The following is a 14,125-nucleotide window of genomic DNA, read 5'->3' as shown; positions in this document are numbered from 1 at the left end:
GGGGTGTAAAGGGGATGTTGCTAAGCAACACTGCATCGGGTGATGCTGGTGGGATGTGTACCGCGGTCCTGGCGCTGGTCCCGCCCTGGCTGTGCCTCCCGCGGAGGGTTTGGGGGTGAGGTAGGGGATTGCAGGTCCTGCTGGGCACCGATTCACTGGTAGTTTGCTACCTCTTGCAGCTTAGAGGTGTAGGGCGGTAAGGTGAAGCCTGTGTGCCGCTCTCACTGCTAGATGGAAAGGAAGAGGAAGCTATACCTGCTCGGCCTGACTAATAGGACACTTCTGCAGGCAGGAGGAGGTAGAGGTTGCTGCAAAGCCTTCAAGCCAGATGTCAGGTCCTCCTCCCTGCCTGACCCTCAGCTGACAGGAAAACACATTTAACAGGCAGACGGTACTGGCTTTAGAATCATAGAATCAGCCAGGTTGGAAAAGACCTCCATGATCATCAAGTCCAGCCCTACTGTGGGTACTAGACTATGGCACTAAGTGCCACATCCAGTCTCAGCTTGAAAACCTCCAGGGATGGTGAATCCACCGCAGCACATTCCAATGCCTGAGCACTCTCTCTGTAAAAAATCTCTTCCTAAGATCCAACCTAACCCTCCCCTGGCAGAGCTTGAGTCTGTGCCCTCTTGTCCTGCTGCTGTTGCCTGGGAGCAGAGACCAACCCCCACCTGACTCCAACCTCCTGTCAGGGAGTTGCAGAGGGTGAGAAGGTCTCCCCTGAGCCTCCTCTTCTCCAGGCTGAACACCCCCAGCTCCCTCAGCCTCTCCTCAAGAGAGGAGACCCTTTAACCCTTTCAAGGCTGTTTTCTTTGTCTCAGAGCATGACAGAGGGTTCTGTGGCATTGCAGAGGAGCATGCCGTGCCTTTTCCCTCAATCTGGTGGCATAGAGTCACTCAGTAATTTGCTACTCTAGTTGGTTGAGTTTGTCATTTAACATATCAGAAGTGTTTGTCATTTAACACATCAGAAACACTGCTTGGTTCAGTGTTGCTTTTGTGGCTGCACCTCAATGTGGATTCACATATCCACAATGAGAACTTGATCAGTCGAAGTTCAACCATTTATGCCATTCAGGAGCTCTTACACCCACTTATCACCACTGTGATAAAACTCCTGGGTTTGAACATGGTGTTGCTTCTACCACATTAACAGGAGGATGGTGTGACTTATTTCCCTTAAAGCCCAGAGGAAGGTTAGCTGATGGTCACTGTTTGGGTCTGTTTTGCTTGTTCGTCCCTGAGTTGTGCCCTGTTCAAGTGGTGACACTCAGCTCTGAGCTGTCCCTGGTCTTGGCTTTGTTCTGCTGACACAGAGATCTGAACTTGGAGGACTTGACATTACAGGCAGTTCAGTGTCATACTCTGAAGAAATCAGATTGCAAAACAAAACCAAACTAGTTTTGCGCTTGGCAAATGGTTCCTGAAGCTTTGCAAACAAATCAGAATCGAATCTACTCTGCTGACTTGTAGTTTTTTACAGGTCACAGTCTAACTCAGGTGTTTACTTTTGACACATTGACCTTTTGGTTGCAGCTTGACAGGCTGCTCCTTCTCATGGAAAATTAATGGAGCTGATCAGTACACGCTAAGATGTCTCTTTCCATCAGGATAAAGTCACTGCTCCATGTGACAGCAGGAGGAAGGCAGCACAGAGAGGAACAGGCTAGATTAATCCACTAAGTGTGCTTAAGTGTTGTCAGGGTGGGGACAGGGACTCAGTTTGTACATGCTTTAGGTGGGATCTTGTGAGCTCTCACCTGGTGAAGATCCTGGTTTCAGCTTCATTCGTTCCAGCAACATCTTAGGGTTCCAACAGATCTAATAAATAGCAGAAAGGTCATTAACAGGGATCAGTTTTCCAGTCCAATTGCAAATTAATTGCTTTACTGGTAAAACTAGAGGGGTAGCAGCTGCTGCTGCTGCCAGAAGACATTCAGATTGAGATTCAGATTAGATGGTAGGAAGAATTTTATACCTGTTAGGGTGTTGAGGCCCTGGAATATTGCCCAAGGAGGTGGTGCAGTCACCATCCCTGGAGGTGTTTAAGAGGCATCTGAATCTGACCCTGGAGGATCTGGTTTAGGGGTTCCAGCAGTGTTAATTTAATGGTTGGACTCAATGATCTTAGAGGTTTCCTGCAGCCTTGATGGTCCTATGATTCTAAGAGAGACCTTTGGTAGGAGAGACTTAGATCACACGTGAACACAGTGTAGAGGAGGTAATGACAAAAGGCAAGGCTTTGGTTGTAGTCAACTTCATGATGTCTTTTGGACAGCTTTTAGACTGTGGGCTAGGCCTTCACAGCATTTTTGGACTCAATGATCTTAGAGGTTTCCTGCAGCCTTGATGGTCCTATGATTCTAAGAGAGACCTTTGGTAGGAGAGACTTAGATCACACGTGAACACAGTGTAGAGGAGGTAATGACAAAAGGCAAGGCTTTGGTTGTAGTCAACTTCATGATGTCTTTTGGACAGCTTTTAGACTGTGGGCTAGGCCTTCACAGCATTTTCTGTTCAAATCGAGAGCATGTTTTGGTTTTAAAGAGCATCCAGTGACATTTTGGATGCAGTTGGTGCAGAGCCATGTCTGACTGTGACTCAGAAGTGAAGCAGGACAGTGGAACAGGGATGAGGAGAGGAAAATCAGAGTCAAACAGATTAGTGAAACAAGAAGTTTCAGATCATAAGGTGAACTTCAGCCAGCTTCCTAACCTTCTGGGTAATTTTTAACTCTTGAGTTAATGTGTTTGCTGACGGGATGTCAGTGGTTGAGTGGGTATGTCTTTATGCCCAAGAAGATCATGTGTTGATTTTGTTTAGGAATTGCTAGTTTCTGCATTTTGCAGATAAAACCAGGCTTATTTGCCCAGACTGGGAGCTGACTAGGCATAATCCAGCTGCAAACCAGAAGCCTTGCACTCTGCACAGTCAGGATTAGGCATTGTTTGTGTCAGCCCAGTGCCATAACAACACACCTACAGACACCTCACAGAAACCCATTTCAGTGCTAGCTCCTTCCCAGGCTCAGTTTGGCCAACAGAAATGCATTTCCTGGGTGCTAAAATACTATGGTAGAACTGCTATAACTCATAGGGCATTAACTGCAGGTCTGCAATGAACTCCTGGTGTCAAAATTCGTGAAAATGAAGTTATTTATTCCTTGCTCAGGTTTGATGCCTCTAGTGCTTTGGAGAGTTCTGTCCCACGTGTTATCTCAGGAAATTAAAGCTATCCAGCCTTAAATTCACAATGTAGAACCAGATGCAGTGTCTGTTTAACCTGCCAACCCTGTCTGCATTATCAGTTGTAAACTGAGACAGCAGGGAAAACACTTCTAGAGATGAGAAGCCACAAAGTTTGTGGTTGTTTGGGAAACTGAAGATGTGTACTACAGGTGAGCTCCTCCAAGACAAAGACAGCCAACGTTGCCTTCCCATCAGGTTTGCCAGTTTGCCATTCTGTAGTTTGATGAGGCCTTTCAGGTGCTATAAAAGTCATATAAATTCTCTGATTTCTGCACTTTGTGCAGGAGACAGAGGTTCTGAGAGCTTGGTAGTGTCTCCCTGACACAATGTCACCTGAAGTCTTTGGGCACTGTCTACAATAGGAAGGAGTGAGAAACAAAACCTCTGTGAGTAGTTGTGATCATCTTAACGTCAGGTTTGCCCTCTTGTAATCTGCCTTTGCATTAGGTACTTAGAGAACTATAGATGTTTGAGCACAGAATGGTAGCAAGGCTGGTTTGCTTCAGCTGCAGAAAGAACCTTAAACAAAGGTCTTCCTTGAGGGTTTTTTTTTTCCCCTTACTGTTGTCATTGTAGTGGCCTTGTCACTGATGCTCAGAGTTAGCTCTCCTTTGTTTTGGTATAGATTCCACAAATCTCAGTGTATTTCACAATGAGGATTCATCTGCAGCTTTTGGAGCTTTCCTCTTCACCTAGCTGGCTCAACTCCCTGTTAAGCTTAGTCAGAGGTCTTATTTCAGGCCTTGTTTGTTTAACCTGCCTCACAGCAGTGCTGGAAACAAAACCAGCTGTCAGGCTCTCACGCTAGCTCGTTGTTTGATTTTCCAATACATTCCTTGTTTAATTTCACTGTCTGTTTTGAGATTACCTGCATTGTCCCAGAATTTTCATCAAGCACCTAAAGTCTTTTGTGCTTCTGTAGGTATTAAACTAATCAAAACTGCTGGTTATCTCTACAACGAGAAGGTAGTGATTAAATTTTAATCTCTTGTGTGAAGTACAGTGCTGTTCAGTACTGAAGCTTTGATTCTGTGCACAGACACAGAGTGTATTTATTCAGGTATGATGCCACTGCATACTGCAGCAATAACACACAAATCTCAAAATGATACACCTATTTTCTTGTACCTTTTCCTCTTTTGCTATCTCCTGTTTCCTTCTGGCATCTACAGACTTCAGGTCCTCTTGAAGATGCTCTGCATGGCAGAGGTTCCAGCCCACTAGAACCTTGGGGCTAGCTCAGACATCCACTGAGCTCTGAACATCTGGAGCTCTGCCTAAAAAACACCATGAATTCTGGCTTGGTATCACATATTTAGACAGCACATGCTCTGCATGGAGCCCTTCAAGTGACACAGAACTAATCTGTGTTGGATTGATGTGTCTAAAATGCCAAACCCAATGTCACTGAGGGAAGAGCAAACAATACCAGTAGTTTTAAAGGTAATTTTTATCATCAGAAGGGGAGGATGCTTAAATTATTTCTTCAGTGTGTGTCCATGACAGCTGTGCTCTGTGAATGTGCTGCAGGGACTCTCCCAGACTCTATAATCATGTTTGGCTGCTCTTCTCTAGGCAGAAGCTGAAGAAGATTGTCACTCTGAGTTGGTAAGAACCGATGACCATGAAAGATCTGGTGAAGCAAATCTTCAGGTATGTGGCTTGTGCTGGTGGTTTTGTACAAATATGGTACTGCTGTGATTTAAGCTACATCACTTAGCCTCGTTTAGTTACCACACATTGGTTGATCTGACAAATGCTTAATCTGTCTACCCCTCCAAAAGTGAGAGAGAGGAATTTTGCATTGTGTTCCAAGTGTCAAATTCAGCCTTCAGCTATCACTGCAGATGAAAAGAAAGTTTGTGACAGCTTTGGAATTTCTTTGAGGAGCTGTAGAAATTGGACAGCAGTTTGCGTATGGATCAAATTGCAGTTTAAGTTGTCACTCTCTTCCGGAGCAGAAAGCTGGTAAAAGCAGTTTAATAGAAAAGTGTGTTCATACTATCACAGGTTGCCCAGGGAGGTGGTGGAGTCACCATCCCTGGAAATGTTTAAGAGGTGTCTGGATCTGACCCTGGAGGATCTGGTTTAGGGTTTAGGGGTTCCAACAGTGACAGGTTAATGGTTGGACTGGATAATCTTAGAGGTCTCCTCCAACCTTGATTCTGTGATTTGCTAACTCTCTGTGCCTAAACTCACTGAAGACTTGGGAGTGTAAAGCATAATTTCCCAATCCTTTTCTGTGTTTGTACTTCATCATTTCTCCTCAGAAGTTGCCCTGTCTGAATGTGTGATAATAAGTGAGAATTCCTTGTGTTTTCCAGGCAGAGCTCCAGATGTTCAGAGCTCAGTGGATGTTTGAGCTGGCCCCAGGCGTGAGTTCTAGTGGGTTGGAGCCTCTACCATGCAGAGCATCTTCAAGAGGACCTGGAGTGAAGTCCGTAGATGCCAAAGGGAAACAGGAGATAGCAAAAGAGGAAAAGGTACAAAAAATAAACATATAATTTTGAGATTTGATTTGTGTGTGTTACTGTTTCAGGATGGTGAGACCCTGTCCCAGGTTGCCCAGGGAGGCTGTGGCTGCCCCAACCCTGGCAGTGTTCACAGCCAGGTTGGATGAGCCTTGAGCAACCTGCTCTGGTGGGAGGTGTCCCTGCCCAGGGCAGGGGGTGGGACTAGGTGATCTCTAAGGTCCATTCCAACCCTTAAATTCTGTGATTCTAGAATAACTATCCTAAAAGCTCATGCTGGATCAAATCTAGAGAAACCACAGAGGTGATTATCCTGTTGTTTCCATACTGATGTCTTATATAATCCTACACTGATTTTCCTAGTTGGTGTGGGTTGGTCTCTTCTCCCAGGCCACCAGCAGCAGGACAAGAGGGCACAGACTCAAGCTCTGCCAGGGGAGGGTTAGGTTGGAGATTAGGAAGAGATTTTTTGCAGAGAGAGTGCTCAGGCATTGGAATGTGCTGCCCAGGGAGGTGGTGGATTCCCCATCCCTGGAGGTTTTCAAGCTGAGACTGGATGTGGCACTTAGTGCCATGGGCTAGTGACCACGGGAGGGTTTGGACTTGATGATCTTGGAGGTCTTTTCCAACCTGGTTGATTCTATGAATATGTCTTCCTTATTTATGGAATTATTTGTTTTGTCTCCTTCAAAGGGTACAGCAAGTAAGATCAAAACTAATTCTAAATCAAGTGACATAAGGGGTTTGCAAGGAACTTAAGAAGTATTCTGTGTGATTTCTATTGCAGGCAAAAGAACTTTTCCTGAAGGCAGTGGAAGAGGAGCGAAATGGGGCCCTTTATGAAGGTAACATGGAAGTCTTCAAGGAATACCCTTATTGCAGAGGAATCTAACACCCTCTGGTCTGTGTGCAAGACTGCATGATGCCAATGAGCTTAATCTGCAGGCTGATAGTAACTTGGAGAGCTCAGTTATTGAGAGAAAAAAACAAACTTGCTGTAAAAGGAACCATTATATCACAGTGCTAAAGCTGAGGTGAAGCTGAAGTGAAACCAAGGAAAGAATCTCTAGCTTTAAGATAAAATGAGAGGATCTTCAACCCAATGAAGCACTGGATTACTACTTCATCTAGAATGCTTCTTTCTGTGACTTCTGTCACACGAAATTAGCACGGCAGTTAATCGAGGCAATATACTCTCATTTCCTCTGCTCACAGTTTTCATCACTCCACACTGGACAGAACTGCTTAACCCATGGAATGTTTCGTTCTTTGGTTGTGGGGCTCTATTTTTGGTGTGGGGAGTGGTGTTGGTTTTGTTGTTTTAACTGGCACAGGATCCTGAAGTAGATGTTTAAATCTGGTAGTCTCAGGGTGCTTAGCTTGCTTCCCCTCTTGCTGTCAGCACTAGGAAAAAAGAGAAATTCCAACTTTTATTCCTCATACTTAGTTTTCAGAATATATGAAGTAATAACTATCCTATCTTCCAAGTCCTGTAGGTTAGGAGTGCAGATACCAGTTCTCTATTTCTTTCATGAGGGAGAGGAACAGAACACATGTACCATCCTGCTCACCCACTGATGGGTTTGGCCACTGTGTTTAAAGTGCAGAATAAGTTAAGGTGTGCAAACCTGAGAGTGCTCTGGAAGCTCAGTCACCTGCTGAATACCAAATCTCCTCTCCACCATGGGATCTTTCCTTCCCTTGCAAGGCATCTCTGGTTGCTGTTTCATATCTCAAATCAGCTGAGAGAAATGTGAGGCCCCTGTAGGTAGTAAAATTAGTTGTCTCAGTGTCTAATTTATTACATGGTTTTTACAGGGCAAAATTACTTTAGGCCAAGATGTATTGGGTTAAATGAACAGTAAAAAAAACACGTCAGAGCTAAACATGACATGTAATCTGCCATTTAGGAATTGTGCAGTAGATTGTGAAGGTTCTTTCTGAATAAAGGGCCTGGTCCAGGTCAGCAGGATCTGAGTGGCATTTCAGCCTGCTGAAATCTGCTGATACCTGAGGTTTGTGAGACAGTTGTGTGCAGCAGCTTGTGGCTCTTTAAGTACGGTGCAGACCTTGTCTGTGAGATTAAATGCTAAAGTTGAGACTGATCTCTATTTAGCTGGCTGCTGGTATTTCCCATGCTGACCAGCCAGAGGACACTACTTGTCAGTCACTGCCCCTGACATGAACTCAGGGGAACAGGAATAGCCCCAAACACAGGTTCCTCAGACTTGTTAGGCAAATCCTGAGCTCCACCCTCACTGATGTTTTGTTTGCATCCAAGCTGAGGTCTTGGCATCACCATCTGGGAAGACAAAGCGACATGTAAATAAATATATCCATGATCTCAGTGCAGGCATTAAAACAGGCTGAATGTGCACACAGCAGATGGAATTTAGAAGGATTCACAGTGTTGACTCAGAAGGACATTGAGCAGCTTAAATAAGAGTTTGTTGCCACAGGGTGATTTTCCTGAACCTCTTTCTCTGCTCAGTGTTAAAGGCAGAAGTATTTTCTCTGTGTTTGAAACCCAATCAGTTTTTCTTTCACTGCCCTGTGGCTGCTTTCTTCACCCTCAGTGCTTTCAGTGGCTTTGCTTCTGTGTCTTCTTTAGTTTCCAGAGCTTTGTCGTAGGGAAATTGATTTGTTTTGCATCTAGTGTTGAGGTTTTAAAAAGACAGCAATATTTTATTGGCCTTTCTCACCTTTATAATGTTGTCCATGTGTGAATGACTGGGGATTTAAGGTGTAGTCAATATAAAGTAGTATATTTAAGGTATATAATTTTTCTCCTTCATGTTCCTCATGGTTACTTACCAATATATACTGCCTAAAATCTTCACAGCATGTTGAGAAAGCTGTGTTCAGTGCTGGGCAGCAAACCACATCAGGTCTCTGTAAGGTTTTAATGTAAAATTTTGTACCCCATAGTTTATGCTATAGCAATTCAGGTAAGTCTGTAAGAGCTGAAACACATCTGAGATAGCTGTTTGTTCTGAAAAAGTACATGATGCATTTAGTTTTGGAAACAGATGCTTAATATTCCTGTCTTCTCTATTGAATTTAAGCGTAATCAGTTTAGACTAAGTAAGATTTCCTAGGCCAAAGCATTTTCCACTTCTGTAGAGCTTTTAGCTGAAAGCATCTCTCTGAAAACACTCTTGGCTCTGAGAACCTAGTGTGGGCACTAGATACATTTAAACATGAACCCTTTCCTTCCAGCCATCAAGTTTTACCGTCTAGCCATGCAGCTTGTTCCTGACATAGAGTTTAAGATCACCTACACACGATCCCCAGACAGTGATGGAGTTGGAAAGAGGTGGTGAGTATGAAAACTTACTAGTTAAGTGCATAGGAGCACTGAAAGATGGATGTTTTGTTCCTGAAGCTTATCAGTACTCTGCTGTGATATTGCAGTGGTAAGTCTCTTAACATCTGGAAGACTTCCCTGCTCTCAGTTGGATAAAATGCTTCAGGAGTTTACATATGCATTAGTCCTAGGAGGATTTGTCTGTGTTGTTGTCCAGAGACAGTGTGAGACTTGTTTGGAGCTGGTTAATTTCAAGTGGGATTACATATAGTGATGTTGGTACTTATAAAAAGGAAAGAACAAAGCGTCACTCACTTTATTTTGATTTTTGATTTCCACATTTAGGACTAGCTACAAAGTTGTACTATGGAATAAGCACCTTAATTAAGCAAGGGACTAATACAGCCAAAACTAACACAGCCAAGAGCATTTTCAATAAGAAGAGCAACACATTTAGAGGCTCAGGACTGTAATCTGAGTAGTCTAGTCTTTCATCAGCTCACCCCTAGCCTCATCATACCAGGTTGTGTAGGCCTAACTTGAGCCTAAGACTTATTTTTGAGGGCAGAATTCAGATGAGAGCCAAAACTTCTGTTACAGCTCCCATAGCCTAGTGAAGACAAGCTGATGAAACAGAACTTCCCAATTCATTGCTTCCTCATAGCAGCCATGGATGCTGCTGAGAGCTACAAGAAATCAAGGGGTTTAAAAGGGAGAATAAAAGAGGAAAGTACAACCATGTCCCTGTGCTGCTGTTACTAGCTCAGTCTGGTTGCCCCAGGGCAGTACAGCTCCAGTGCAGCAGTTGACTCAATATAAAAGAGTGTAAGATGAGCTAAGTGCTTTATTTACATCCCATGCTTCAGTTTCTGAATGCATTGCTGGCATGAAATCTTTGCTGTGCATTTGTGCACTAAGAGAACTACTGAGTGATATTCTACAGTCCTGTAAAAATCTTGGTTTCCTTAGGGTTGCTTTCTTGTCTTAACATTGTTTTTTCTTACTCTATTAAGACTCGCTGACACGAAGTTGGGTGGGAGTGTTGATCTGCTGGAGGGTAGGAAGGTTCTGCAGAGGGATCTGGACAGGCTAGATCGATGTGCTGAGGCCAATTTCGTGAGGTTCAACAAGGCCAAGAGCTGGTCCTGCCCTTGGGTCACAACAACCCCATGCAGCACTACAGGCTGGGGCAGAGTGGATGGAAAACTGCCCAGAGGAAAGGACCTGGGGGGGCTGGTTGACAGCAGCTGAACATGAGCCAGCAGTGTGCCCAGGGGGACCAGAGGCCAATGGCATCCTGACTGTATCAGCAATAGTGTGGCCAGCAGGACTGAGGCAGTGATTGTCCCTCTGTACTCAGCACTGGTGAGGCCACACCTCAAATTCTGTGTCCAGTTCTGTGCCGCTCACTTCAAGAAGGACATTGAGGTGCTGGTGAAGGGGCTGGAGCACAAGTGCCATGAGCAGAGGCTGAGGGAGCTGGGGGTGTTCAGCCTGGAGAAGAGGAGGCTCAGGGGAGACCTTATCACCCTCTACAACTCCCTAACAGGAGGTTGTGGCAAGGTGGAGGTCAATCTTTTCTCCAAAGTAACAAGCTATAGGACAAGAAGGAATGGCCTCAGGGTGTGCCAGGGGAGGTTTATGTTGGGTATGTCTTCACAGAAAGGGTTGTCAAGCACTGGCACAGCTGCCCAGGGCAGTGGTTGAGTCACTGTCCCTGTGGCTGTTGAAAAGATGTGTACATGTGGCACTTAGGGACGTGGCTTGATGGTGGTTTGGCAGTGCTGGGTTGGATCATTGAGTCCAACCTCAAATCCAAAAAGAAATTTGTAGGAGAATTAAATGAAGGAAAGTTGTTCCTGTCAGAGGGATTCCAGCAAAGTCTAAAGGAACTTGATTGTGCAGTAGCTGTTTTATCCTGTGGTGAAATGAGATTGCTTTAATGCACACAGGGTGAGGCAGTGGATTGATGCCAAGGTGAGGACATCTGTTGGTATGTTTTGTCCAATATCACAGTGTTGGCATTCTCCCTTTTCCAGTGTGGAGGATAACAAAGAGGATGGCAAAATGGTTGATCTCCTGTCGGATTTCCAGCAGCAGTTGACTCTGCAGGAATCTTCAGTCAAACTTTGTCAGCCTGAGGTGGATGTCAGCCAGACCCATATCTCAGGTATGAGCTAAGATGCACTGTAAGAGTTCAGAGTCAGAATTTTGTAGGTGTTTCTGTTAAAACATTTGTCTCCTTCACTTGCACACAGCATCTTTTTATTTACCTTTATAGTTAGATATGAAAGAAACAAATATCATCATAGCTAAACAGATCTTGTTCTCATTCATGATCTTGCCTTTATTGCACAAGCTTTTCCACTTGTTACTGAGTAGAATTTTCAGCATCAGAGTCATACTTAAAAGTAGCAACTCCTAGGGACAGACTTGCTGCAGTAAGTGTATCCCAGTTTTCATTCCAGTTCTTTGGTTTGGTTTACACATGTTTATTTGCAGTTTTTCAGTCTGGGTAAGAGAAATTTGTTCTGGGAAGAATGTGCATCTTCACATTTCTTGTTCTTCTCTGATTCTGCAGGAGATTTTGGCAACAAATGTGTTTTCAGGTTCAGCAAGACCATATGACAAAGCTGGAAAGTCTTTGGAAGGCTGATGGTTTGCAGTGTTTCAGTTCTAGCACAGTTATCCTGAGACTTCCTTACGAGATCTAAATTGTAGAGAGTGTAAGCTATGGACTGTGTTAAGAAAAGATGTGCTTTGCATCTTGCATTACCAGTTGCTCTTGGAAATTCCAGGTTGGATGAGCCTTGAGCAACCTGCTCTGGTGGGAGGTGTCCCTGTCCAGGGCAGGGGGATGGGACTAGGTGATCTCTAAGGCCCATTCCAGCCCCTAAAATTCTATGAAATCATGGCTTGATCTCTGTTTTGGTCAAGGAAAGAAAATAAAGTCAATGATGCAACTGTTCAAGTCAAAACATAAAGAAAACATGATTTTTTTAGGTTTTATTTTGGTAGCTGTGACATTCTACACTTGGGAAAGGATTTATTTTTTTTTGCAAGTAGACTTTACTATAAAAGTGATGTTAGGAGATGTCTCTTTCAAGCACTAACCTCAGTCTCTTTCTAGTTTTATTTTCTGCCTTCCTACCAGTCCCATGTCACAGCATCTTTTTTTACTGACTCTTTTATAGCAGAATGAAAACTGTTAATATTGTGATACCTGTTTCAGAGGTTAGTAGGCTGGAAAAGATCCTTCTTGGACATCCCAGCAGTACAGTAGTTACAGACCTCAGCAGCCCAAGGAAAACTGAATGCAAAGCAATGGATTTGGCTGAATTGATTCCCTGTGTTCCATCTGATGAGCAGGACAGGACTAGAGCTCTGCTGTGTAACTGACATACTGAATATACTTATTTCCCCTCCCCAGCACATGGGCAATTTTTCATAGTAGCTTTTTCCTTGTATACAAGTAAAGATCTCATTCTTCACCAGAAATACCCTACTATTTTTCCTACAGGGTGTGTCTGTAGCAAAGAGTGTTAACACCCCCCAGTTTAGTAAAAACCTAGAAACATGTGGCAAAGTAGGATTTTTTATGGAAAGTGAGAACAGCCAAGGCTGTAGTTAGAGCCTCTTGGTTTCCAGGGTGCCATCTGACAAGGATTCCCTTTCTCTTCGCAGCGCTGCCGATGGAAGTCCTGATGTACATTTTCCGATGGGTGGTTTCAAGTGACTTAGATCTGAGATCCTTGGAGCAGCTCTCTCTTGTCTGCCGAGGGTTTTACATTTGTGCCAGGTATTGTAGATAACCTACCCAGAGGGAAAAAACCTGGAGGTTTTCAAGGTGAGACTGGATGTGGCACTTAGTGCCATGGTCTAGTGACCACGGTAGGGTTGGACTTGGTGATCCTTGAGGTCTCTTCCAACCCAAGGGGAGGTGCCAAGAGGATGGATCAGACTCTGCTCAGTGATAGAAACCAATAAAATAAGAGGAAACAGCAAAAACTGATGCACAGGAAGTTCCACCTGAACACAAGGAAGAACTTCTTTCCTGTGCAGTCCCTGAGCACTGAACAGATTGCCCAGAGAGGTCGTGGATTCTCCTCACTGGAGATATTCCAGACCCATCTGGACACAACCCTGAGCCATGAGCTCTGGGCTGGCCCTGCTGGAGTAGAGAGGTTGGACCAGATGACCACTGTGGTCCCTTCCAACCTGACTGAGTCTGTGTTTCTGTGATATAAATAAAAGCTAAACAAGGTTTGTAGGAAAGTTATGGGGTTTGCTTCTTTCTCATTTTCACTAGAGATCCTGAAATCTGGCATCAAGTCTGTTTGAAAATATGGGGCAGGAGCTGCAATAAACTTGTTCCATACACCTCTTGGAGGGAAATGTTTCTGGAGAAGCCTCGAGTTCGGTTTGATGGTAAGCTGCACCTTTGGAAATAGCTGTAACTGTGTGTGTCACCATGACAGAAGCAATTGGGTGGGTTTGGTGTTTATGACATGGTTGTTAGGCCTGATCTGAGTTTGTTTGTGCTTTTGGATGTGTGGAATATCTGCAAAGAGAAGGGAAGAGTGAAAATAAGAACTTCAATGTACTTGAGTAACAAAAGTATAGTCAAAAGTTTTAGATTGTTGGTTTTTTTCATCTTAAATATTTTATGCTCTTAATTTTGGTTGCATACACTTTATATAAATATATATTTTGTTATATAGATTATCTCTATGTAATATCTCTTCCCTTTCTGTAGGTGTGTATGTCAGCAAGACAAAATACATCCGTCAAGGAGAACAGTCTCTCGATGGTTTCTATAGAGCATGGCACCAAGTGGAATATTACAGGTAGAGCTGTAGTGCAATGAGTGAGTGAAATGTTTCTCTCTCTTCAGTTCTTGAAATCCAGCCCTTGACAGCACAGGCACTGGTCACTCTGTAAAACTGAGTGGAGCTGCTGCAGTTGTGAAGCTCTGTGTAGTTTTTGAGAGTAGATCTGAAGAAATAGGATTTATTGCCACGATTGTAGATGAGTTTAGAGACACATTTCATCCCCACTTATACCATTTCACGTGGGTAAAGCTTCAACAGTCACAA

The 14,125-nt window shown here is 44.0% G+C and overlaps 1 protein-coding gene across 1 annotated transcript in view; it reads left to right on the top strand.

Annotated features, from left to right (window-relative positions):
- Window positions 1-4,769: 4,769 nt before the first annotated feature.
- FBXO9 (F-box protein 9) overlaps window positions 4,770-14,125 on the top strand; it is a 14,347-nt gene continuing 4,991 nt past the window's right edge. Inside the window, exons 1-8 of the mRNA XM_009080131.1 lie at window positions 4,770-4,904; window positions 5,576-5,734; window positions 6,510-6,567; window positions 8,942-9,041; window positions 11,069-11,199; window positions 12,714-12,828; window positions 13,339-13,457; window positions 13,786-13,876. Coding sequence (XP_009078379.1) covers window positions 5,588-5,734; window positions 6,510-6,567; window positions 8,942-9,041; window positions 11,069-11,199; window positions 12,714-12,828; window positions 13,339-13,457; window positions 13,786-13,876 — 761 coding nt within the window. The 5' untranslated portion in view covers window positions 4,770-4,904; window positions 5,576-5,587. The remainder of the gene's footprint in view (window positions 4,905-5,575; window positions 5,735-6,509; window positions 6,568-8,941; window positions 9,042-11,068; window positions 11,200-12,713; window positions 12,829-13,338; window positions 13,458-13,785; window positions 13,877-14,125) is intronic.

Source organism: Acanthisitta chloris, unplaced genomic scaffold, assembly GCF_000695815.1.
Source record: "Acanthisitta chloris isolate BGI_N310 unplaced genomic scaffold, ASM69581v1 scaffold4148, whole genome shotgun sequence".
NCBI lineage: Eukaryota > Metazoa > Chordata > Aves > Passeriformes > Acanthisittidae > Acanthisitta > Acanthisitta chloris.
Note: the sequence above shows the minus strand (reverse complement) of the source record. Positions and strands in the feature narration are given on the sequence as shown.